The sequence below is a fragment of the Arvicola amphibius genome, chromosome 1 (genome assembly GCF_903992535.2).
Source record: "Arvicola amphibius chromosome 1, mArvAmp1.2, whole genome shotgun sequence".
NCBI classification, from domain to species: Eukaryota; Metazoa; Chordata; class Mammalia; order Rodentia; family Cricetidae; genus Arvicola; species Arvicola amphibius.
The window spans coordinates 22,288,944-22,316,824 of NC_052047.1; the positions used below are offsets into that span (position 1 = coordinate 22,288,944).

General features: G+C 35.6%; 1 protein-coding gene across 1 annotated transcript in view; it reads right to left on the reverse strand.

Moving 5' to 3' along the window:
• Positions 1-207: 207 nt before the first annotated feature.
• Adgrl3 (adhesion G protein-coupled receptor L3) overlaps positions 208-27,881 on the reverse strand; it is a 457,067-nt gene continuing 429,393 nt past the window's right edge. The window contains exons 22-23 of the mRNA XM_038331368.1: positions 26,915-27,011; positions 208-1,973 (exon numbers count right to left, since the gene is read on the reverse strand). Coding sequence (XP_038187296.1) covers positions 1,174-1,973; positions 26,915-27,011 — 897 coding nt within the window. The 3' untranslated portion in view covers positions 208-1,173. The remainder of the gene's footprint in view (positions 1,974-26,914; positions 27,012-27,881) is intronic.

Here is a 27,881-nt window from a genome sequence, read left to right on the forward strand (position 1 = left end):
TGCCTTGGTGATGAACTGCTTGCCAAATATGCTTTGCATTACAACAGATGTGCCCGGGAAACATAAAATTTGTCCTGCTCTAATTTGCAAAAATGGTTCTGGAAATATTCGGGCTGGATAAAGATATATAGTGAGGGAAGGACGTCTAATTTTATTTATTTTATTTTATTTTTTGTAAAAAATAATTTGTTTGCATTACTAGAAAATGATTCTTATAAAGTGATAGCTTCATTTCTTTATTATTATTATTTTTTTGCCAGGTGAATTTTTAAAGGAAAAAAGAGGTGGGGGAGGGGACAAAAGAAAAAAAAAAGAAGAAAACAAGAAAGGAAGGAAACTTGGCTCTTTTACTGGTAGACAAACTTGCAAGACTAGCACAAAAGAAAATTTCTTCTTTGCCACTACATTAACAGGACTCAAATTCTGGAGGAACAGAAAGCAGACTATATGCGCAATGCTAGTATCTGTACATTACATAGAAATTGTTCAATTTGTTTCTGCCGTTAGTTTTATCATCAGTTAATACAGCAAATCATAAAATATGCACTTAGCATATAATTCTAGAATTCCCCTCCGTCAGATTATTCATTGTGTTGTTTTGTTTTTGTTTCCCACAGCTGTTGCCGCTGTGGTGAACTCAGGTTGTGAGTGACCATGAACCGCTAGGTAATACAGTTCTTCTCTGCTTCTACGGCCGGCCAGCACTCCAATCTAGATGCAGCATTGTTACTAATTTCAAACCATTGTTCTGGCCTTTTTAAAAAAAAAAAACAAAACAAAACAAAAAACAAAAAAACAAAAAACAAAGTAAAACAAAACAAAACAACAGGTCCTTGTGATTGTAGTAACAGAGCATCAGAGATGTTAAAACAAACACAACATAATTCAACAAGGCCACAATGAGCGCCATTTTCTTCATATCTCGTTCATTAACATAATGAAGTCTCCATCTGAGGGGAAAGGATGGGGAAGAACGGGGCACAGGAGGGTCTCAGCAGTGAGCTTTCTCCCCTGGGCCGACTAAAAATTCAAGTTAAAAAAAAATGTCAGAGAGTCTCTCTTTCGAGAACAGCATCAGGTGTCGGAGTACACAGGATGACCACTGCTTATGTCAACTCAGAATGGTTCACTGGGTGTTTGCAGTCCTGCTGGCTGCCATCTCCGTGTCATCTTCTATAGACTAGTGACCAAGTGCGCGGGTCCTTTAGAAGTTCCCTCCGGAGAGGCCCCGTCTTTATTAGGAGGAACTATGAATCCATCGCTGCTGCCGCGCCCCAGCTGGTAGTAGGCGTGCAGCGGGTGCACGTGGTTTCTGGAGCCCAGGTTTGGCATGCTTTTGTAGTAAACATCTTCCGCGTCACCACCCTTGGCCGCTGCGGCTTCGGTCTGGGTGCTGGTGGTCACGCTGTCTGCAGCGGGCACGCCGGCCAGGGCCGGCATGCTGGTGTACAGAGAGTCCCTGTGCGGTGACTGCAGATCTTCTGTGTGCTCGTCAGTTAGCAGAGGGAAGAAGCTCTCGCTGTGGTCCTGGGGGAGCCGTCTCCTGCTGTAATGGTGTGGCTGGTGGTTCTCGGTGGAGTAAACCCTCGGGGGCAGCAAGGGAGCATCAGATTCCTCATGAATGAGTTCCAGGCCCAGACTCTCCTCATGGTTAAAGGACGCTGCGTCATCCAGGACTATGGCGTCATCTTCACTCCCACTGCCTAAGTTGTTCACCAGTTTGTTCATCATATTCCGGTTCTGTTCACTGGAGCGCTCGTGGTTGTTCAGGTACGAAGGGATATAGTTGGAAGTGAGTTCCTTTAGGATCTTTTTCTCTAGGGCGGTCTCGTTGTGGTTATAGCCACGGTCTATAATTTGCACACAGTTGCTCAGGTATTCACCGCCAGCAATGCTGTAACTGTTGCCATGGTTACCATTCAGTGGTAGAGTATCCATGACACTTGTATCCCTGGCATTGTTCAGAAGCCCCTCTGAAAAAGATTACAAGACACTATGACATTTATATCCAATGAGCCATCGAACACACACACACACACACACACACACACAAACACAAAAGTAGAAACATTCATGGAGTCTAAAATATGTATAAATTGCTAGCATCTTAAATATAAAATGGAAAGAAACAAAAAGCATATTAAATCTGTACATGTCAGCATGTATGTATATAAAATTCAAAAAACTAACAGAAATGTTTTAAGTAGAAAATAAATACTACTTGAAATAAATTTTAAAGAAAACTATGTTATTAATTTCCAATTTCACACAAACAGAATTTGATACATGAAGTGCATTTAGTTGTAACTGGCAAATTAAAATAAGTTTTTTATATAGTCATTTGTTGCTTTCAATTTATACACATCAAAGTCAGTTAAAACATCATCTAACTTTACATATCTCTGAAATAGCTATAACATAATTCATGTGTGGCACTTTGAATATGTAATTCAAAAGTAAGAAAAGCAGCTTTTGGTAATTTGACATATAATTTAGGAAGATTAAAATAATTGTTGCATACAAAACCACAAAAGGATTAGATTAAATTTGCAAGTCGTGAAATAATGCCCAGTCAAATAAGTGGCACATCGAAATAATTTATATATACTTCCAAAAGTGTTTGTATTTTTGTATTGTAATCACTTTAGATATTACTATATATTAACCCATAAGTTATTATTCAGGGTCACTGAAAATACTATAGAAGAATGTGTAAAAACACAGGGTTTTATTCCTAAAAGCAGGACATCATTATTAAAAATTACCATCTTATAGTGACTGATGACTTGGGATGTATTAAAATTTACTTAGAAAGAAGATAAACATTTTATTCTGGCAAGAAACAGCTGCAGGGAAATAAATTTAACCACAAACTTCTTCAAGGTTTTTGCATTCCCTTGAATAAGCAGAAGTTCAAGAATCTATAATAGTTTCACAAATCACTTTGAGCACATCCACAAAGGAAAAAAAAAAAAAAAACACCTACACATTTAGCCAGTGGTGATAAATAAGGAAGAGTATTTCCAAAAAATTTACTTGAAAAATTCTCTTAAACCTCACAATACACTTCTCAATTGTGAAAATATAACACCCATTCTATATCTGTGATGCATTTGTATGTTTATGAAAACGCAGTTTGATGACCGTTGAAACAACATGTCACATAGATGCCAATTTTATATGGACTTTTCACATGCTTTCCATTCAAGTAAAAGAGATTTCAAAAATAGCGACTGGTGAAATTCATTAATAAGCAGTCACCACAGACATAGGTTGAAGCGATTTATTTTCATGTCATAAAATATCTGGTACACAAAGTCACAATGTTAAGAAAAAAAAGTAAATGCTTTCTTAAGGTGCTGCATATGACGGGTGATTGCTGTGGGAGAGGCTGGGACAAGATGCGTAATGTTTGTGAGTAATGGTGCCTATGCATTGAAACACGCTATTTATTTTTTATTTTTGTTATCAATGCATTTGGTGTTGGACTTAAAACAGCCATAGAAAATAAAGTGGGCATGTTGCAATGGGACACATTTTTAATGATGGAATGCACTAATTAAAATTAAAAGTTTATGGGTTACTTTGCAAAAAAAATATGCTTAATTTAAAAACAATTTAACTCACACAAACACTACATGAGACTTAACAATTACATTGATTATGTGACAGAATAAAAGAATCAGACAACAAAGCGTCTAGTCTCTATTAGCAGATATTTATAGAAGTCAATTTATAGGCTCTTTCGTTTTGAAAATTGTGAGATGAACTGTTTTTAATAACTACATCATCTATATGTGATGCAATAAAAGTGAACTGAAAAAAATTACATTTGATATGCAATGTTTAGCTTTACTCCCATACTTGTCTCTCTGTAGGGCTCTAAACGACAGCATGAAGAAAAGGAAAGAAAAAACAACGAGTAAGCTCACAGCGACAATAGGAGAAACGTGAGTCAAAAGCAAATTGATGATATGCAGAAAAAAGAGTCACAGGATATCATTTCCACTGCCCCAAATCCATGAGTCTGTGTTACATGGTTTTTCATAATTCAAATACTAAAATGTTAGTCAAAATATAAGGGTCCTCCACCTTAATACACACCAGTACAATGACGCTTTCGTGTTTCTATAGCTTGTAAATTTCATATACATTTACATAACATTTAAAATTGTCTTAAAAAATAAAAAGAGGGTAAGCTTCACTGTTTCTGTCTGTCTTTCTTTCTTCCTTCCTTTCTTTCTTCCTCTTTTATTGTTTCACTTTTTGTTTTTCTTGTTTTATTTTGTTTTTTGTTTTTTCAAGACAGTTTCTCTGTGTAGTCCTGGCTGTCCTGAAAACTCATTCTGTGGATCAGACCAGCCTCAAACTCAGATCCTCTGCCTCCCAAGTACTGGGATTAAAAGTGTACATCTTGCTAAACTATGATTATTTCTATCACTGCTTTGTGGTATGATATGTATGTGATATTAGAAAGTATCTGCTAAAGGAACATCATATACTTTTAGAAAACATTGGTGAAATTAAAAATAAAACACAGAAAGAATACCCGAGTTGAAGTTTTCATAACTGTTTTCTTTGGTTACTTGTGTTTCTTCCTGGAGAGATGCTGAGTTATTATAAATAGAAGAATCAAGGCTGCCATTTTTGAAATTCACATTAAGAAGATGTTTAACTACAGGGAAAATATTAAATCCACTTAGTATTTCCCAATATGTGGAAGAAAAACTTTCACCCTCAATAGGAAGTTTCCTTTGGATTGTAGTATCATCATACTTAACACAATATTTTACGAGTAGATGATCTAAAAGACAATCCCAAGAAATTTTACTCTATGGAAAACCTATCTGTAATTCAGAGCAGAACAATAATTATTTTTGCTGTTTTGTTTATAGGGAAGTGAAAATAACTGGAAATAAAATCAAGACAGCTCCTGGGCCATATCATGTTAGCAGACTCTGGCTTGTAATTCAATGAGTTTTATGTTTTGACACTACGATTTTTGTTAGTGTATACAAAATGTACAATCTTATGAGTTTATATTTTTATATATTCACATTTTGGCCATATTTACTAGCTAAAGGAAGAGTTTTTATATTTTAAGTATTGATTTACTTTTCATAAAAGATGGCACATTTTAAGAGGAAGAGGCAATCACATCTAAAACTTTGAATTAGCTTTAGAAGGAGAGTTTAAAATAAACAGCTAAACTGTTTCTCAACCAATTAAATTCTTCCCAGCTCATTGTGGCTCATTAAGTGAGGCAACTAATATCAAAAGAGCCTGCACCTGACCTGATGCCACAGTGCTAATTAAAAAAAGCAAGAATAGGAAAGGTGGTCAGAGACTTCTCTCAACTCTTCTACAGTCTCTTGTGTTCCGTGCCACATGCTTTAGAAGCTATAAGGGAATATTAACTTATAGTCTATATAATTTCTCATTCCAACCAAACATGATGCATTCTTCACTGCATCCTGTCCTCGAGTTTATGTCTTTCTTTAAAGCTTTGGATTTGAATTCAAATACTGTGAAAAGTTCATTTATTTTAGTAAAATCATGACTTTTTCTCCATACAGTGTTGTTTTGACAAGTTTTTCAATGAAACTTATTTTCATAAAAACTTGAATTCCTCAGCCGGGTGGTGGAGACACATGCCTTTAATCCTAGCACACTGGAGGCAGAGGAAGGCGAATCTCTGAGAGTTCGAGGCCAGCCTGGAAGAAAAGAGCTAATTCCAGGAGAGAATTACAAAATATACAGAGAAACCCTGTCTCAAGAAACCAAAATAAATAAAATAAAATTTAAAAAAAGTTGAACTTTTCTTACTGACTAGATAATGGTCCAGAAATACTATGCATGAGATTTTAAATATTTCCTTACATAGGCATAATAACAGATGCATATTCTTCATTTTTATTTCTAACACTATATACTTCAATAATACTATAAATACACTTTTGCAAATTTAAGTAAAAGGCATTACAAGCAAGAATGAATACTTTCATTCTGTATGTTCCAGTGCCTGAAAACCACGGGCACAAATGACTTAGAGGGTCCACAGAACAAAATCAAGTGGTAATTCAATATGAACCACTCCAGGACATACCAAACCACCTATATTTCATGTAAGATTTTCCCTGGCCAGTAAGAATGTAAGGCATTCATCTGAAAGCATAGGATTAGCAGCAATATGACAATCACCAGGATGTAGTTTTGGCTAGTTTTTAAAAACTTACTTCAAGCACTACTACAGTTCTTTAATTTCTTAAAAAGAACTATAACATAAATAGCTACGTAATTTCAACTTTGACTCTAAAAACAAAATTACTTAAGTTTTTTATTTCAAAATAGCTCACAGTATTTATATTAACTTTACTGAACAAAAGACAAATTCATCTGGATGAAGTCTTCGTATATTTATTAATAACTTTATATAACAATGTCTAGTTATGGATGACAGAAGAATACCACTATATGCATATGATATTTTAAATTTCACACTGTAAAAATTTTGCTTCTATATCTTTATATTCATTTTGTCTAAGTTACCTCAGGGTAGCTTCAAACTTTATCATTGAGATTACTTATAGAGTTTTACCACCAGAAATTTCTTATTTAATAAGTTTTACATGTATTTCTTATTTTAAAAACTCCTTCAGTTTTGGATGAAGATGAAAAGGTAAATATTAGTTTAGGGAAAAATTTCAAATAATGATTGACAGTTTTTCTTCTATAAGCAATTATAAATTATGTATAAAAATCAAAAAAGCAAAACAAAGATAATTTAAATTCAGTATGTAAAACAATTTCAACATCTTGTGTAAGAGGAATAATGTTGAATATATCTAATTAAAATATATAGTACAAATAGTCACATAGCATCATTTAAAATGTGCTGATATCACAGCATGTTTTAAATTGCTTATAATGACATATTTACTTATCACTTCCTATGGAAAATAAAGGACAAAGTAAAATGTTTGGGTTTTTTGTTTTGTTTTGTTTTGTTTTACCAGATTGTTCTGCCAAATCACATATGGCAGACCATACTGGGCACAATTCACACAGTACTGCAAAGGCATAGAGCCACTGATAAACAGCAAATAGTATGAGAGGGTGACCAGGAAAAGATCCAGACACTGTCTCACACTGATTGTTCTGTTTCATGAAGGGACATGGAAGCACAGAGGAAACACATTGGCTGCTTTCAATATTTAAAAGATCATAGAACGAAAAAGGAGTCACGGGCTCTTCTTTACTTCAGAAACTGACTTAAGCGGCATAGCCAGGGAGATATGGACACACATGAAAAACAGACTGAGCACTTCAGTCATAAATATATAGGATCCTGAGGTGTGGAGGCCATTGTTACACGAAAAACTGAACCTTACAGTCATCGTCAAGTGAGGAGTTCATTTCTAGACCTCTCCTTTAGATTCTTAAAGTCTGTGAGCCTTAGACATGCAGTCCTCAAGAAACTTGATGGGTCTGAGGGCTTGCACAATTACTTATTTGCAAACATCTTAAAGTCACCATTTAATGGATAACTTTAAAACTTTAAAAATCATTTTTAAAAATTTCTTAGCACAGGGAAAGGAGCCATGTGTGCACACCCAGAAGGTGTGAGATGCGCTGGAATACCAGAGAACACCCCTTTTTAGAACGGGGCACAGGTTTACACAATTACAGCGATAATCCTTCACCTCAGATTAAATGAAAGCAAGGAAACAAGAAACCTCCTAGTGTTCTGATTGTAACAGAAAAAGAATGCCAATCTATCACATTTGATTTAAAGGAACCAAAGAAGTCCCTATCTTGATGAATCTTCTGGGAAACATCATTTTAAATGAGTGGATCACTGGGGGGCGGGTATTTTGTGCAACTTTTACTTGAGTAATTTTTGTGGTCTTTTTACATTCACAGAAATAGGACACTTAAAAATGCTCTGTGTTCCTATCAAATTTTTATGCTTGCAAAAGATTTTTTTAAAAAATGTTTATACTAGAAGACTTTTTTAAAAAAAATGCATGCTTATTTTTTCCTTGGAATATGATTTTTATATAATTTTAAGCAAGACAATGCACAGAGAAACCATCTTCACAATAAGTACGGTATAATTTTATATTTATTTATTTATTTATTTATTTATTTATTTATTTATTTTGTGGCTTGCCTGGAACAAGTCCTATAGGCCTTGCGAGAGCTGAGGGAGAAGTGAAATGGCTTCTGCCATGCCGCCTGCTGCTCTGTCCCCCATGGCTTAGGTCAATGTACTTTTCCCTGGAGTTAATCTAATGCTTTCATCAATACTAATGCTTTGTGCCCACAGTGAACTTCATGATACCCCAAAGAAAGATTTATTTCCCCACTCTTATAACATTAAGACTACTGAATCATCTTCCTTCATCTTACTTACCTTAGACAAATATTCTCATTTCTCACAATAAGTACACAGGTATTTAATATAGAAATAAATGAATAACAGGGAAGTACTGACAAAGCACAATACATTTCATAACAGCACAGGAAAACAAACACACACTGATAACTCAGGCATTTGCTTATCGGGAGGCATCTACTTCTTACTAAGGAAGCCTAAGGAAAATGGAAAATAAAAGCACCAAGAGGAGCAGAATGTAGAAGGAGTCTGTGTGTCTGCTTCCAAAACCAAGGAAAGGCAGGAGAAAAGAAAATCGAATGTGCTCATCAAAGCTACATAAAGTGGGACTCTCACTTGGAAAACTTAAGAGAAACTCCAGCACACCTTGTGCGTTGTACATGCTGATAGAAGGGTTGTTACAGACCGCCGGTTCCCCAAGCAATGTATTATAGGGATTGTTAGTACCATGCGGACGAAGCAGAGCATTGCTTATAAGATGATTAGCCATGGCTCCTGGAGCAGCCCCATAGAAAGACAGAGAAAAAAAAAGGTCAATCAGGCAAATGTGCTTGATAAAAAGAAAGGAAACATTTAGAATGACAACAATTGACATCGTCCTGATTACAGGCAGGCAGCTAAATAGACTAAAATAAAATAAAATAAAATAAAATAATAAAATACTGGCACACGCATTTCAACGATGCACATATTTGAGTAAATGGGAAAGAGTTTACAGTGTTGATTAAGCCATATCTAGGGTACTCTCTTTCCCAAGGTGTATGCAAGAATTCCCATGCTTGTAAAAACTGAAATTAAAATTAAAAAAATAAATCAAATCTTGCCATCCATACAAAACACAAAGCTAAAGCCAGACAAAGAAAAAGTTAAAATGCAGAAAGAAAGCTAAAAATTAAACAAAGATGTTCCCTCATTCACAGAAACCATTGAGGCTTTTCTTTTTTCACAAAAGTAAAAAAGAACAAAATGCAATAAATATGATTGAACACTCATTTGGAAAGCAGTTGTTGACACAGCGGAAGAATTTGATATTGCTTAAAATTCTATGAAAATATTTAAATTGCAATAGAATAAAGTGCAATTACTCATTAGTACACCATAGTAAGCATACTAATCTGGTGATTGAACAAATACGAAAATCATGTTATTCAATTTAAATAAAGTATCATCTTCATGGTATTAAAGAATATACACACACAGTCACACACATATATATATATTTTCCATTTTCCAACTAGTTGTTCAAACTTTAGAATGCTAAAGTAACAAAGTGTTAAGTGTTAGCTAACAGATATTGTTATTGTCTATCATATTAGCACTCTAGTGACAACCTGATACCTACTAAATCAATGACCCACAATGGAAAAGATAAGAGGAATAATTATATTAAATATGTTTAGACTCTTTATGAAAATGATATGTTAGGTTGTAATTTATGTCAGGTGAAGGGATAATGCAATTCAGGAAAGACAAACACGAATCTTATCAGGAGGTAGGTTGAATACATAGGTATACATGAATGAACATATTCACTGTAGACTTGAAGGATATATATGGATATATATATAATACAGGCTAATTAAATGAGTATGAACATAATACAAACTATAGACTGGGAGAATATATTTTTCATATGTCTGTGAGTATTTGCTATTCTACTAATCAAAACCATAGAAAAGCCTTTCAGAAATCAGCAGTAAGAAGCAAAATATCAGTATTAAAACCAAAGAAAATCCATTCAGAAACAGATAGATAATGATAAATAGACTTTTCAAAGAAAAGATTCACAAGGGTTAAGTTCACAAAAGAACTGTGATTCCATAGGGGAATGTCTTAAATCACAATAACACTGTATTTGTAAAATGAAAACGGCCTCAGCAGAGAATATAGGTGAAGGGAGCAGAGAAACCTGATTGATCACATGCCATGGTAGCAATATAAAATCACAGTTACTCTCAAAAAAGGTTTGGCAGATTCTCATTAAACAAAAAAGTCACCATGTCATCTGGCAGCTCCATTCTTGGTCACTGATTCCAGAGTAACTGGAATTCATTTTCAGGTTATAATTTGTAAATGAAATTCACAGCAGCTGTATTTCTAATAGCCCCAAACAGGAAAGAGCCTGAATTTCTTTCAACTGATGGCTAATAAGATAGTCAAACAGTCTGCCAAATATCTTGCTAACTATGGAAGACTTTTAGGCAATCAAAAAAAGCAATCATTGTATGCTTTAAAAACTAGCCAAATTTCTAAAGATTATACTGGGAGAGAAGAGTCAAAGCCCAAATGCTACATACTATGTAATTCCATATATATAGATGTATATACGTATACATGTATATATACATATATATTAATCATGTAAAAGGAGAACAGATGAGTGGTTGCTAAGGATCCAAGACAGAATGAGGAGGCAAGGGAATGTGGTCACAAGAGCATATCCTGCAGCCATAGAAATAGGAAACTATTCTGACTATTGACTGTGATAGTGGCAGTATGACTCTATGTTAGGATAATACTGCACTCAATAAATAAACACACAAACACTATTTAGCTACAAATAAAGCTGATGAAATCTGAATAAGTTGGGTAGATCACTGCGGATCGATATCCTGGTTGTGATATTCAGATTCACAAGATACTGGCATATATGATGGCTCCACATTGTTTTATACAATTACATACAGATGTATAATTACCTTCTAATAAAAGTAAACTAGATTTAGTTTGCAAGGCAAAACTTTTCTCCACACATAGGAAGTGTTTTAAAAGCAATAAAGAGACATTTGTCTGGTAAGATACTGGTAAACTAATAAGTATTTTAACCATAAAAGTGAGAAACTGGAAAATTAATTTAAAGGATCATGTAGCCTGCCAGTGCACTAAAGTTGAAAATATCAGATCTTTCAGTAAATAAGTCATTGTTTGTCTTCTGGATATCCTTTGTGGAATTTGCATAGAACTCAATCAAATGTATCACTAGTAAGTACTCAGCATTTACTGGCTGATGTTATTCTGTATGTTCATTTAAATTGTCTCTTATTGTGCAATGTGAGGCCAGCTATAAGTCACACAATAGGTCTGCCAGAATGTTATTTTTCAATAAAGAACTAAAAATACAGGGCATTTATTCTTTAAAGGTAAAAGCAATGTATTATAGTGTCATTAAGACAAAAGTGGAAATTCAAAAGTGAAAACACTTATGTTTTGGGTTTTTATATGCTTATGGTTGTTTGACACATTTACTGTATAAAATATCTTTAAAACAAACCATATGTAAGTAATGTCTACTACAGCATGCATTTCATTCCATCACTTTCAAGTCAAGAGGAAAGTTCATATTTTAAATAAAATATTTACCCTTTATAATAACCCTAAGTAAGTATTTAAATAAAAAATGAAAGATATAACTTAAGATGAACTAATGTCAAAACCTTAAAAATAGAAAAAACCTCAAAATATCTATATCCTTCGAATACACAGAAGGATAAGGTTTTATTCCTACATCTCTATACCTTCCTCACACATTAGCTAACAGAAATTAATTGGAAAATAAGCTAGGGAGAGACCTTTCCACAAAATATATTTATTAGCTTTATAAAATGTAAGATGTAGAATGAGGGATTGGAGATGGTTTAATTGATAAAGTACTACCCATAAAAGCACAAGGATATGAGTTTGGCCCTCAACCACCCAAGTGAAAGACCAAATGTGGCGGTGAGTTTTAGCACTGGGATGTGGAGCAGAAGGCTTTTCTCTGCAGCTGACTGCTTTGGCTTGCTAAATCAGTAAGCTCCAGGATCAGTCTCGAAACAAGCCCTGAAATCATATACATAGAACTAATATTAAATAGACTTAGTATGTTGTAGGTATATATTTAAGAATATATACCAACACACACACACACACACACACACACACACACGTAATAATAATTAAGGAAATAAAAGCCAAGAATTTAAGAGCTAGCTAGCTAGCAAGGTAGGTTGTATAGGAGGGGTTGAAGGGAGAAAATGATGTGAGGGTATTTTAATTTCAAAATTTTTAAATTGAAAAAAAATGCTATAAAAATATTCCAAAAAGTAGCATATGTTTTGCACACACCAATTCCTCCCCCCAAAAAGATGGATAATAACGGAGGAAGATTTTTGATAACTGCTTGCTCTGGCCTGTCTTACACACACACACACACACATACACACACACACACACACACACACACACACACACACACTATACACAGAGCACAAATGAATAAAAAATGTCAAATGTTCCTTTATTCTATAACGAAAAGTTTTTATACTAATATAAAAATAATCTGTGCAATAAATAACAAACAAACTTGAGAAAATTCTGTATAAACAAGAAATTAATGGCTCACTGTTTGGTTTTTTTCTTATTGTTCATCTTATAAGAAATCCCAGAATACAAGGGGAAAATGATAGATATTTGAAAAGAAAGAATTTCTGAATGAATTCTAGTGAAGTGATTAAAGTTTTTTTTTTCACATAATCCTTCTGATTGTGTCCTTCCCAGAATAACATTTTATTTCAGTTCTCCAGGTATTTTATTTGATTTTATTTTTTAAAAAAAAAAAAAAATTCTGGAGTGTACTTTCAAAGCACTTCAGACAGTAAGGCTATGAATATAGAAGACAAGCTGAGTTCTGAGAATGATTTTCATTTCATTTCTCTCTATTTTTACTCAAGTCCCACTAAGGAAAGGCTGGCCACACTGGATGAAATTCTTATAGGTATTATGATAAATATTCACTGCATAAAGCAAAATTTGGTCTCAGCCACTTCACTCTTGAGAACACCTTCTTACACTTTGGAGCATGTCAGCATCAGTTGCGGATGACAAATCATAAGGAATGACACACATGCATCTAGGAGACTCATCATTACACTATAATCATGAATACACATGAAAATAACTAAATATTCTTGAATAAAAATGTATAGCATTCTTTATTCTTGGGTGCAAACAGCCTTTTTCCTGAGAAGATGAGAAGAATCACTATCTACAATTCACGTTTCTTTTTTACTGCCCTCGGCCTTTTATAGCTCATGCAGCCTTGGAGACCATGGTGCGTGGTACCCAAGTTGAGTATTACTTCAAGTGAAGGCTGCAGCAGTAAGAACAAGAGTGGGTAATAGCACATGATGACCTACTATTTCACAAACAGCGTAAAGACAGAGATTACTCTGGGAATGCGTTGCTATAGAAGAGATGGAAACTATGTTAGTAATCAAATCATTGCTCTGCAGATTCATCTGATGTAAAAAAAATATCACCTCTTCAAAAGCTGTTTGGTGTTTAGAGCAGGCTTACTGAGTTCTATTTATTGACCGGCATCCCCTAAAGGGAGCAATTTTTTATGAGAGATGAGTATCTCGGTCCCACAACCTGCACTCACACGGGGGTAGGCAATTATACTTGAGCGGTGATCAACTTTGACTGTGCAGAGAGAAACGAACGTGAAAACTAAATTAGCTTGTTGCCAATTCTTAAACCTTTTCGGTGAAAAACTACACAGAACCTGTTGTCTTCCACCTTTTGTGGGCAAAGGTACTTCTGTCTTTTCTCCGTGTCTGCCCTGCCCTGCACCCGTCTCTGGTGCAGCCGGTTCCGTTTGCTTCTGGCTGTTTTCCCCAATTGATGGAGGTCACTTTGAATTCAGAAACTGTTCTCCAGGAATCTGTCTACCTTGTCTCTTTCTCTTTCCTGGAACTGACTTCTGATTTGTAAACTTCCCTTGCAGCAGCTGTGAAATTGCTGACGACGTCCAAGAAGTTCAGTGTTTACAGACCATCTGTCACTGTTTTTTAGCAGAAAAGTTAAGCTTACCAGTTAGTTAGTTTGGAGACACAAATAAGTTGGTCTTCCTGGGGATGGGAGAGATCTAACTGTGTGTGTACAAGTGTTTAAGTGGTATTTTATTTTTTACAGTGTCAGGGAAAACTAGATGCTGAAGTTTTATCTGTATGTGACGTACCCCATGCTCAATAAAACCAACAACAAAAATAGTTTCTGTTTAGTTACTGAAAAGGTGATGAGATCGATACAGTCTATGAGAAGTGAAAGCAGTTTTGAGTAGTTTTTTAAAAGGGTGATTTATTTTTCTTTTTTGGGTATGAGTGTTTGCCTGCATGTAAATATGAATATCACATGCACATCCATGCATATTTGGTTCCTCCAACAGCCAGAAGAGGCCAACAGACTCTCTAGACCTGGAGTTACAGGTAATTGTGAGCCACCATGTGGGTGCCAGGAAACAAATCTGGGTCCTTTGGAAGATCAGAAAGTGCCCTTAACCACTGAGTCATCTCTCTAGCATGAATTTGGAATAATCTTTAAAGTGTGCTTGTTGGCCAATTTCTGATGGCATTTTTCTTGTTTGCTTCTAATATAACACTGGGTACACTTACTAATCAAATTGTTCAGGCAGAAATAAACAATTATAGAATTATGCATTGTGATAAAATATTCCTCAAATCCTAATTTTGGTAGTAACAACAATGTTCCCAAACAATCAAAACCACAATTCAAAAGAGGAAAAAAAATAAAATCTGAAATTAGGCTAAGAATAAAGTAGCTATCTAAAAATGCCCTTGCCTTAATCTGAATTCTGGTTATTACCTCCTCATACCTGTATACTTGCTGCAGAAATGTGACTTAGTTGTCTAGTAAAATATGAAAAGGACTTAAGGTTGAATTTCAACATATGCATAATGATCCAGAAAGTGCCACTCCTTCAGCCTTTTATTTCTGATGCAAGAAAGATGAACACCAAATAGGGTTTTCATGTTCTATGTGGAACAATTCAGAGAAGTTGCTCTTAATGGTTATTCAGACAATCAGAACCTAAAACCTTAGAAAAAAATAATCATTTTAAAAGGGTACTTTATTTTTTCTTTATTAATTTCTGAAGACGGAGATCGATAACAATGATTTTTGAACGAGTGAACTTCAAATGGTAGGACAGGAAACCCTGACATCTCAATAGGCAATTTCCCCACTGAGCATATCATCTCTTTCATTCTGGCAATGGCGTACATGTTCTGGTATTGGAACACCCGGATGACACTGTAACCTGGGCTGTTCCGTGTGGTGACTGTAACTGAGACTAGAAATCTAAGGCAGATCAGTATGCTTTCAAACTGTGAAGCAGGAGACAGATCTGAGACAAGATGAAAGTCTGGATCTCTCTTGAATGTCGATTTATCATTCAGAGAAATATTTCAAACAGCACTTCTTGACAGCAAGCTAACAAAAGTATTCTGATAAGCTCTTAAAATAACTTGATTGCTATTCTGCACTATGCCTCACACTTCTGATTTTAATGTGCTTATATTTATATGTGATCACCAAATTTGGAGGGCCAAAAATTTTGTGACTCAAAGTTTAATGATTCAATAAAATAATATAACTCTTCCTCAGGAACCACAGAACAATAAAGCTCTGTGTTCAGCCTCTCATTATTTATAGTGAGGATGATGAATATTCTGCTTATCCTAATCAGTTTTACCATGATAATTCTTTTCTTTCAGTCATCTTCCATTCTGTTCTTTGTGATTCTATCTTGTTTGAACATATTTTTTTGGGTTCAAGGTCATACAAGACATTGGTAGTCTTACTTATAGATAATTAAATCAGTGATCATCAAGCATTTTTTGGATCTCTTCCAACCCAAAAGGTTTTGAACAGGATATAAGTTTGATCCTTCTATTTAGGACCTAATTCTATATTAGTTCACTAATTTTCTCCCACATACTTTTCAATAATTTTATATTAAGCTATAATAAAAGTGTAAGAAGGTAGATTTTTATTAAGAACCTTCTAAATCCAGAGAAACAATGCAAAGACATTGTCTATCTTAAATATTTTTGTTTACTCCCTTTACTTTTCTTCATAACAAAGTAGTAACTGTACCCTTTCTCCCCACCTACAAGAAGACATTTCAATTTTGTAGGGTTATGGTATGGAATAGATAGATAGCTTTTATATTTTCAAGATGAAGTTATTTATTAAGAAAACAACTAATGTAATCTGCCCTACTCCCTTAAAATTGTATAAAATAACTAACAAGTTCCTATTTTTAATATTTTACTTTCAACAATGAATGAAGTTTCAAGGTGTCAAAGAAGCAGTATTTTGTTGAAAGTCAATAGCTCATTTGTCATTTTTTTTCTAAAGTCATAAATTGAACACCTGACACCTTGATTTATCACACTGTGCACTTTTAATAGCCAACAAGTTTGCTATTAAATTTTAATCAACCTGCCTATTAAATTTCATTCAAATGGTTTGGAGATACTTCAGCTTCTTTTTAATAGCTAATTCATTTGCTGGGAATCTGTTACTATGGATTTCAATGACACATTTCCAAAGTACAGAATGGCCTATTGTTAGTCTGATATAAAATGAAGGACCCTGCATGCCAAGTTGTACCCTCTTCTTTAATAATGCAATTCATACTTTGGGTTAGATCATGTCTCAGCCCTTTTATTTTGTCTTAATTGGTTATGTCCAGACCAGTCAGGCTTTCTGTACCCGATATGTAGAAGTCCATGGGTCAATGTGTGTATTACGTCTACATCACAACACATCACTCGGACACTGTCAGAAGTGTTCTTATCAGGGCACATCCCCTGGAGCAACACAGTTGGTCAAATTCTTGCTGACACTTAGTGGAGTCAGACTTGCAATTTGGTAGCTCCTGTCACTGCCGTCCTCTGTAATCCACATTTCTAGACATGTCTCTGATCATAAAACTTGTTTTCCTAAGCATTTTTGTGTTTTTTGATCTGTTTGTTCTGGTTTTATGTTTTGCCTTTGCTTCTAAAGTACTGAGTTTAATTTATTGACGTGTAGCTATCCCTTATATAAACCGGGCATTAACCTCTTTCATATACGCTATTTATGTTTTATTTTCACATTTCTCTTTTATATATATCATTTCTGTATTGTAAATCTAAAAAAGAACCTGTGCTTTCTTCTAAAGATTTTAAAATTCGGGTTTTTTTCTCATTAGCTATTTTTTTTTCACGTTAACAGATGCAATGCAGTGAACATGTTACTAATGAAGAAACTGATGTGTTATTTAGTGATGGCTTCAAGATGCCCCCAGCTAGTTCCTTGGGCAGCTGAGGAGAGGGTGCCAGAAATGTCCAGATCCTATTGCCATACTCATGAATATCTTGCATATCACCATAGAACCATCACCTGGCATTGGATGGAGAAAATGACAGAGCCCCACATAGGAACACCGGACTGAGCTCCCAAGGTCCTGATGAGGAGCAAAAGGAGGGAGATCATGAGCAAGGAAGTCAGGACCGTGAGGGGTGCGTTCACCCATTGAGACGGTCGGACAGATCTAACGGGAGACCACCAAGTCCAGTTGGAATGGGACTGATGGAACAGGGGACCAAACCGGGCTCTCTGAATGTGGCTGACGGTGGAGGAGGACTGAGAAACCAAGGACAACGGTGATGAGCTTGAACTCTACAGCATGGACGGACTCACTGTGAGCCTTGTCAGTTTGGTTGCTCACCTTCCTGGACTTAGGGGGAGTTGGGAGGACCTTGGACTTAACATAGTGAAGGGAACCCTGATGGTTCTTTGGCTTGGAGAGGGAGGGAGTGGGGGTATGGGTGGAAGGGAGGGGAGGGGAGAGGAGGAGGGGAGAAGATGGAAATTTCTAATAAAAAAAATGAGAAAAAACAAAACAAAACCTCACGAGAAAAGCATTGCATCACAGAGTCTGATGACTCTTGCCACCGGTGGTGGGATCGGAACTCAGAATTTTCCATGAAACTTGCTGATAGCAGAGGAAGTAGCGGCTCTGTAGATGTGAAGAACCTATGTTCCTTTGGGGTCTTCCCTTTTCTTTCGTTCTGTGTCAGTTCATTTCATTACCTCTGAGAGGATATGTTAGTGGGTAGTCCAGACTGCCACTCACAATTCTTTTGGTTTGGATACCTCATTGATGAGCTAACAGCTGTTTCCTTCCAGGCCAGCCAGTCATTCACTTCTAAACCTCACGGTTTGTGGTCAAAGCTTGTATTTGCCTGTTCTATTTAGCTGCAAATTAGGATTGAGCACTTAGAAAAGAGCCCACTGAGGCTGCAGTTAACAGGGTGATTTTCCTTAACCACAGAAAACAGCAGAAAGCCTGAGTTCCTTCTGAATAAAACATAACTTAGTAAAAACATATATCTGATTCTAGCATTTGTACATAGTGAACTGATTCTAGCATTTGTACATAGTGAACTGATTCTAGCATTTGTACACAGTGAACTGATTCTAGCATTTATACACAGTGAACTGATTCTAGCATTTGTACATAGTGAACTGATTCTAGCATTTGTACATAGTGAACTGATTCTAGCATTTGTACATAGTGAACTGATTCATTTTCTGTAAGTAAAATTGCTGATCATCTGCAAATGGCATGTGGTGAATCTCAAAGATTTAACTTGAAATTGCATATTTTTGCCAAATGAAACTTAGGAAACAATGAAACTATCACTTCTTAGTAACACAAAAGTTTACCCAAATCAAAAATATAAGACTTCCAGTATAACTCCCTATTTATGGCATTTTAAATATATTATGTAACATATAAAATCACTTTCAAAAGGTCCACTCTGGATGAAACTTGAACTATAAAACTAAAAGCAATACAATGCATGAAATGTATATCTAAAAAAATAAAACATTCTGTCTTGTATGTGGATTCTGAATTTCAGTGTAGATATGTCAGTGTAGGCAGAGGCTACCAAATTACAGAAGGGACAATGAGGGAGGGAAAGGCGTTTTAAAGTTGGGGCCAAACGTGACAGGAACTCGGGGTGGCATGGTACAAGGTCCAGGACATGGGTTAGATGAGGAAATAAGTAAATTGAAGGAAAACGATTCCTTTTGAAAATGGCTATAATGAAATATGATATTGTTTATGACATTTTTCAAAAGTATGCCTGACTTAAGAATTGAAGAAAGGGGAGAATTTTGACTTTTCAATTTTGGAGGCTTGTGGTACATACTACCATAACCCACTACATTCTGTTTAGACTGAAAAATCTAACAAAAAATACTGTTTCTACTTTTTTTTTGGACAGGGTTTCTCGGTAGTTTCGAAGCCTGTCCTGGAACTAGTTCTTGTAGACCAGGCTGACCTTGAACTAACTCACAGATATTCACCGGCCCCTGCCTCCTGAGTGCTGGGATTAAAGGCAAGCGCCACCACTGCCTGAACTGTTTCTGTTTCTTTAAGACAAAACTGATTCTCTTCCTTCACTCCTTATATCCTCTCTAATCTTTCTTAATGCACAAACGACCTCCTGTATTTACACATTTCCTTCTATTATACTGGGCAATGTCTTATAAAGTAGCCACACTCTTAGGATGAAGAATTATGAAAAAACATGATGAAAAAATTCACCATAGAATCTATTAAACATTTACTTGATATACTGAAAGTTAGATTGAGCTGGTGAAAATGTAAGCCTTTGTTTTCAAGAAAGCCATTTTAATTGGATAGAGTATAATTATGGGTATAACAATTTATTCTTTTTCTAGCATGTATTTTTCTTAAGCAGATGTCACCTTTCACATACTAATTTGTGATGTGCTAGAGTTAATCCCTGTTTACTTCAAAATTATGCCTAGTTCTCATTTTGGAGTAATTAAAAATAAAGGTCACTTAGAAATACATTCTTGAAAGAAATATATTTATTGTAATCTGTGGTAGGCAAAAGCTTCTGGGAGAAAGTAGGTCTGGTACCATGCTCTGCTCTGGCTGTTGCCTGGCTTCTGTTTATAGGTGTCATGCAGTAAACCGCTTTACCCTTTGTCATGTCCTCCCACAATGCTGAGGTCTGTCATGGGCTTGAAATCAATGGAGCCAGTTTACTTTGAATGGCAACCTCTGAAACCATAAACCCGAATCCATCTCCACTGTTCCTTTGATGTTGCAGCATAACAATAAAAAGTTACCACAGAATTTATGGGTGTATTGTTTCCTGGGGGAAGTTGGGAGGACCTTGGTCTTAACATATAGTAGGGAACCCTGATGGCTCCTTGGACTGGAGAGAGAGGGAGGGGGGGTATGGGTGGAGGGGAGGGGAGTGAAGGGGGAAGAAGAGGGGAGGAGATGGAAATTTTTAAAAACAAAAAAATAAACCATGAAAAAAAATAAAAGAATGCCTCCATTTCCTATGTGAATTCTCCATATAGCTAAAAAAATGCTTAAAACAAACAAAAATCTCAAACTATGCCTTTATAAAATTCTGTTAAATGCAGTAACATTTCAAATGTAAGTAAAGAGGCTATGTGGCACTTATATTAACAACTTAGCAAACTTTGGCGGGATTTTAGTACAGGAGAGAAAGGGATAATGCAGTAAGCTGTGTAGCCACTGGTAGAGCATTCCCCTCATAATGGGTCAATGAAAGCTTTAAGTAATATAATAATAACAACAAATACAAACTGCTCACGACTGTACACTTTCTCCAGGGGAGTGGATTATATGAAGGAGCTATATTACAGGGCGAAGGTAAAGATGAGGGGAAAAGGTGCTGAGGAACTGCTCAGAATCACGTTCTCTCTTGCCTCTGCCAGGAAGTTAAAACAGGTAATTTTACTCCTGTCTGAAACAGGTCTGTGATGTATTTCGTTTGGCCAATGGAGAGGCAGTCATTCTGACCACCTCTGGCCTCCTTAAGCTAGGAATCAGAGTAATACTAAGACTTCTTTGTTTGACCCAGTTTCTCACCTTTAAAATCTGTAGTTTTGCTGCACTTGGTTATTTTAATAAAAGAAAATTATTTTCTAACAGAGACTTTATTTTATTGTACAGTTTTAGGTTCTTATTGATGACATACACAAAGGAAGAAACTGACATAGAAAGTGCTCATCCCCATAGTAATAGAAATGACAAAAATCCTAGAATAAATATAATAGTAGAAAAGCTGAGTTATGCCCCAGAATACTCATTTGCTCCTCATAATGCTTAGTGTGTTAAGCATTCTGTTCTGATTTATGAAGCTATGCTACCCACTATAAGCAGATTATTAAATCGTTTTCCAAACTTCAAAAGTCGATGTCAGATTATATTAGTAGCTGGTTAATATTTACAGTGAGTGATTTTATAATCCCTCAGAACAGCGAGGCTTTGGGGCACTATCACTTATTTTATGCACATAAATCAAATCATATTTACTGATATTAATAAAGTGCATTGAGTGCATGTGCTGTTTTACCCTAGTAACTTTAATTTATATAAATCATTAATCACAGTCAAACACCCCTTACATTTGTTCATTTGCATTCACTTTAAAAGCATAAAAACAAAATATGTTTAGAAGCCTGAATGTTAATGAGATAGCAGGTGATTTATTGTGAAGTTGCTTCCGCTCCAGTGGCCTCCCGAGGAAGACAACAAGGGCTCCGAGAAGACATGAGGTAAAAACAGGTCTAGTCACATCCCTGCTCTGCTACAAAATGGTTATTTAGCAGGGCTGGCCGAATTGAAGTAGTGTTTCCTAAGCTTTTAGAGAGTAGCATAGGGCTTGGAAGAAAACATGAGACAGTATTTGCCTATATCATGAGATAAGAAAAAAAAGATACATTATCTTTACCTGGTTGATACTAAAATATAGCTCTAAAGCAAAATGAAAAGCAGGAATAGCTAGATGTAATTTAATTTTTTTATAATTTAAACAGACAATTCAGCATAATTATTCACTTGTTTATTTACTATTTATTTATTTATTTATTTGCCTCAAGCTAGCATCCTTTTAGGTAAATTATCACATTTTACTTGGCTTTTATGGAACTGACTCTTTCACCCCAACCTTTTCTGGGCAATAAAAAGGAAAGGAAACCCTGAGCAATAAACAGTGAGTTTTAAAGTCTGGTTCCTTGAGACACTGGCAAGAATTAGTTTTCATTCCATTTAGATACTCATTCCATGGACTGTGAGTGAAGAATCCCTTTTCCAGAAGTCACTGAATTAAATGGTGTAATTCTTCGAACTACCGTGAGAGGCAAGAGAATTAGTACTTGCAATGTCTCCCTGGTGGCAATCTTTCTCCCATTTTGCCAGCAAATGCTGTTAGCAAGTCAGCTCAGCTTTGAACAGGTTGGTAGCTATGTTCTTACAAATCTATGAACATAAACAGGGTGTTATGGGCCACCATAGATTTACTGACTACATACATATATTAAGAATGTGTGGCAGATTGATACAACTCTGGACCCCCAAAAGAGAAATCTATATGCAAGTGCAACACTTGTCAACAACATTCTTTCCACATGAAACAATTCAATATGGCTTCAATAAGTGTAGCCTCTCTGCTCAAGTCTCCACATAAAACATTTAGATCTTATGTGTGGCAGGTTGACAAAACCGAGGTAGGAAAAGGTAAGGGGGAAATAAGAACCTAGGACACTAGCCAAGTCATTTCTCTGTAAGGGGAATTTTTTTTTCTTTCTAATTCAGAAGAACCTTGTTTTTGAAATTACTATGGGCCAGGGTTAGGCTTGGGGGCCCCAGCACATTGGAGGAGCCAGCTTGAAAATCTTGGTTCTAAAGGGAAAATGTTTGAACTCAATTAAATAAATAGAAGAAAAGCTAAGTGTAATGAGAGCTCCAACGCAGAGATGGTGAGCGGGCGGTAGGAGTGAGGAGATGGCGACACTCCCTACTAGTGCCAGCCTACAACGGTGAAAAGCAATTTGATTTCTTTGTAAATAGCCATGGGAGAAGCTGGGGATGAACACAGTCTCGTAGCCGTCCAAAGCAAAATAGTAAATATTCAAGTAAAGCAGTAAGCAAAGCCTCTAGCTGCCAATCGAGTCTGTGGAAACGCTGGCTTCTTTCAGAGTTACACTTGGCTGGACCCCTATGCCCACCATACAGCTTGTCTAAAGGTCCCTCTCCCAGGTCGAATAGTGCCATGAGAAATGTTACTTTAGTAGTGCTACTGGCTGCAAGAATCACAGATTTGCCTAGGTGTGGAAAACTATGCTGAGCACATGGGGAAGAGGGAAAAAAAAAAAAGAAAACTTTGAAGATTTTTAGGGCATATTTATGGGAAAAATATCATGAATACAGATAGTCGAAGTACATACCTAAATGAACATTATAAAAAGACTGGTGACCTAACAACAGCCTTTCAACGTAAGACTTTACATTAAAAATTAGCAATGCAATTATCAGGATTTTATATAACACCTAGAAATAAAGTTCAAATGGTAATCAAGTTTGTTATACTGGGAAATCTAAAAACGATAATCTGATAGTCAATATATAGAATGCAACAAGTTGATTAAGAAAAGACTATCTCAGATGGAAAAACAAAGAAATTAACAAAACCCAAACACCAACCAAAAAATAGTTTAAATGTCTCTGCTCTGTATGACAGACTTCTCATCCTTAACAGATCCTAAGATACTGTGATTGTTTGAAAGAACATAGGATAAGACATAAATTTATAAAATTACACTCCTCTGACATAATGTGCAATAATATGATTTGAAAGAAAACCTAAGTTAAAAAAACATAGTTTGTAGTTTCCAAAGTTCAGTACTCTTAAAGCAAAAAATAAAATGTGCAAATCTAACTAAGATATGGATTTAGAATTTCTAAATTTTACAGCTGGATCTAAGAATGAGTGGGAGGTTAGAATATATGAAGATGCAAAGATGTAGTATCTATGATGTTTATTTTAATGATAGAGGATATAATCTGTAGAGTACACAGATGTGATTTACTATATTGCTGAGGTGACTGACGTGTTTATCTGGAAATATGAATCTTGGATGTCACATACCTAAATATGTTACACACGCCTGAATGCAGGGAAGATATGATCCTGGGGAATAAGACAAGATTAAAGAAGGAGGTTAAAGACTATCTTTAGATATATAAGAAGAAGAAATAAAATTTCAAATTATTCTAATAATTTGGGATTAAAAAGATAACGGGTGAACTGGCAAAGGTCATCTGAGGCTCTGTTTCTTGTGCAGATGCTATCTCGTAGTTGATGAATATGGGGGTGAGGGAGAGCCACTTCTCTTTAACAGTGTGACCTCTTGAAGGTCGTTTCATGCCCCTAAGGATAACCCCATACCCATGAGCATATGATCAGTATTAACTGGAGTCTGTAAATTAAAATAATATAAATAAATAAATAGATAATCGAAAGGCATAAACTTAGAGGAAGATGTGACAGGTGGTCCTGGAGAGAGGCGGGAGGGAAATGAGGGATTTGATTGTGATTCACCATTTACATGCATGGAAATTCAAAGAAAAAATAGATGAAAATAAACTGAAGAATTCCTCAGTTGGGACATTTTTGAAAGGGAGTGTCACAGGAAAATTAATACAGGAAATGAAGAAAAGCCCTGTGACTTCCAGCACCACTAATATTGTGATTGAAAGAAAGAATATATACCATGAAAAAGATCACAACCCGAACACATGCCAAATCAAACCCTCATGTTTACCCTTCCCCGAGCTCATTACCAAAGTAACTTATTCATGTTATAAAAATTTTAGACTCTGCAATTAACAGCTTCACTAAATATCTTCAGAATAAGAATGTTAATGAATAGACTAACATCAGCCAATACAAAATATATTTATTTTTTAATTTATTTTGAATTGGCCCAGTCATGCTTAGATCACTGTACTCAAAATTGATGAAATTTGAGGGGATTAGTGAGAAAGAAAATAAAATTTATACGTAATGTGTTTAACTATGTGTTTGATTTTAATCTCACAAAAAATAGCTCAGTAAAGCATTTATTAGTAAACTTACATAGTATAGTGTCTTTACACTAGATCTGATCACATCACTAGCTAAAAAAAAAAATAACATAGTGTCTGTCCTCACAATAGGCCAAAAGATTACATATCATTAAAATCCTATTGTCTCAACTTTTCTAAACAAAAATTCTCTCATGGCTGCTGTGATCTCTGGACTCTAGATACCTTGTCAGGATCTTACTGGAAAAGCTAGTTTTCTTTATAGGATCAAAACCTCTACAGATGGCATCATTCAATAGCAAAGAACATTGGTCATACAGGCAGCAAATTAATGTCAAGGTCATGAGGCATGAGTGATGACTTATGAAAGAAAGTGAGGAAATCCTGAGATTTCCACACATTTTCATGAAGAAAACATGGGAAGGACTTTCTAAGTTGGCATAAGCCAGCAAATAAAAAGTTGAGAATGAACAAAGTAAGAATGGAGCTGTTCCATTTTAAAGCCTTTTCTTGGGTTTGGATGAATGTCCCCACTCTTTTTCCTTGTCATAATGTCATACAGGTAATTTCAAGTCATCACTGATTACAGTTGCTATGTCAATGACTCAAACACATCCAAACCTTAACAAGGTTAGTGTAAACCATGCAGGCTGGCATCAAGCTCAACTCGCATACCCTTTGTCCTACCACATTATTCATAACTATATGAGTACAAAACCATTTGTATGAGGCTATCTGGAGCAACATCAGAGTTCATACTGATAAAGCAAAACAGCTGCATAATCTGCTTCTAAGTAGCATTGTTATACTGGCTGAGAAGAGACTGATCAACTTGTTTGACATTAAGACAAGAACAATGGTAGTATTAAAAATAATTTATTTCATAAAAATGAGAGCTTCAGGGATAAAGCTGTGATGTAAGTGCTTTCCCACACTCACTTCAAACTGTATTCACCCATTTCTATGGCAGCCCAGTTATTTCTAATCTCCCTCTTCTCTCTCTCTCTCCTCCTCCCTCTCTCTGTCTCTCTCTCACAAACATACACACATACATACTGAAAAGCACACTCACGTGCACATATAAACACAAGAGAGAGACAGAGAAACAGAGAGAGATACATATAGATTGATTTTTCACAAACAAAATGGCAAGTTATGTTAACTTGATTTCAAAGCTTAAATGGTGATTTTGGAGCATCTCATCCATGAGTATTATATGAACACCCCCTCCCCATTCATAAAACATTATAAGCGTTTTTTTCACCCTAGAGCTTTAAACATCCAAGATTATCTGGATATATGTTTTGATACTAAGGTTAAGTTGATTTTATCTTATCTTGCCTCAACTATGTGTTAGACAGTATATTTTACTTCCACAAAGATGATGAAATCACCTTATACCTGGGACAATTGGAACTCTATGATGCTTAGCAGACTATACAACCATATAATTGCCCATTTTCACTGCTTCCAGGGAGGCCTAACAACTCACCAGTTTATAAGAGTGGCAGATGATTAGGAAAAGGCGTTTCTCGTTCTATAATTTCTCTCATAAAAGATTTCATGAGAATTCAGCACTAAAAATAATCTGTGAATAATGGAATAGAATGCTGCACTCACCAGTGCTCAAACCCATAACAAATATTTCCAGTACAAAGAACATGTATATGTAGCAATGCATTTAAGAGTTCCTACATTCTTCAGAAAAGCAAGAACTATGAAACATCATTCCTAACTACCTCTGTTGAGTGACGCAGAGCTGTTTATGTCTCCAGTAATGAAGGATGACTCCGACTGCTTTCGGACAGTATCATTCCACATTCTCCGAATTCGGCTCTGAATTGAGAAGGGAGAAGGAGGCAGACTCGTGAGAAAGTGACTTTCTGCATACATTCTCAAGTTTCTTTGAAAGCCATATGAGGTCTCTGGTCCTAGCATCCAGCAAAGAAACATATTTCTCTACACTTGCAAAGCAGTCGCATGAGACCATCGGGAATGAAATTAGTGATGCTGTTTTCTTGTTATTAGCCATTTTTATAGATGCCCAGGCCATAACAACTGAAACGTGGAGAATGGAACAGGCAAAGTACTATACCAGCGTAACAACGTTAAACACACAGAGATGCGTACTTTAGAAAAACTTTAGTTTCAAACGTAAAGCAAATTAAAAAATTCAGACTCTCATAAGAGTGTGGTAACAAAAGAACACAGAATACTTTTGAAATGCTACTAAAGGTTCATTTTCCAGAGGTTTTTCAAGGAAACCAATGGCACTTCAGAGATTACATACCTCCTGGCTTTTCTTTTGAGGAGTTAAAGTAGGTATCTCAGCTGTATTCATCACGGTAGGAAGCTTTTAGAGATACCTGAAAAGTCTTCCATTATGATTTTTATTTCTAAATTCAAATATCTAAGAGGCAGATCACTCACAAAGGGAGTTTTAGTTTGGGGAAGAAGTTTTCTCTTTACCGTGTTTTGCTATTTTATTAAATTAGTGTTCAAAACATATTGATCTTCTGAGGAGGAAACAATGTCCTTCCAGAGGCTGTTGCAGATAGAAAAGGCTTAATAAGAAACCTTGGTGCTACTAACAGTGGCCTCAAACTCACAAGCTATCCATATTCCTGCTAGTTTGAATAGTAGCAATGATTAGTCTTAGAATATCTGACAATTGTGTAGGTCTTAAAATTCGGTGAGAAGTATTCA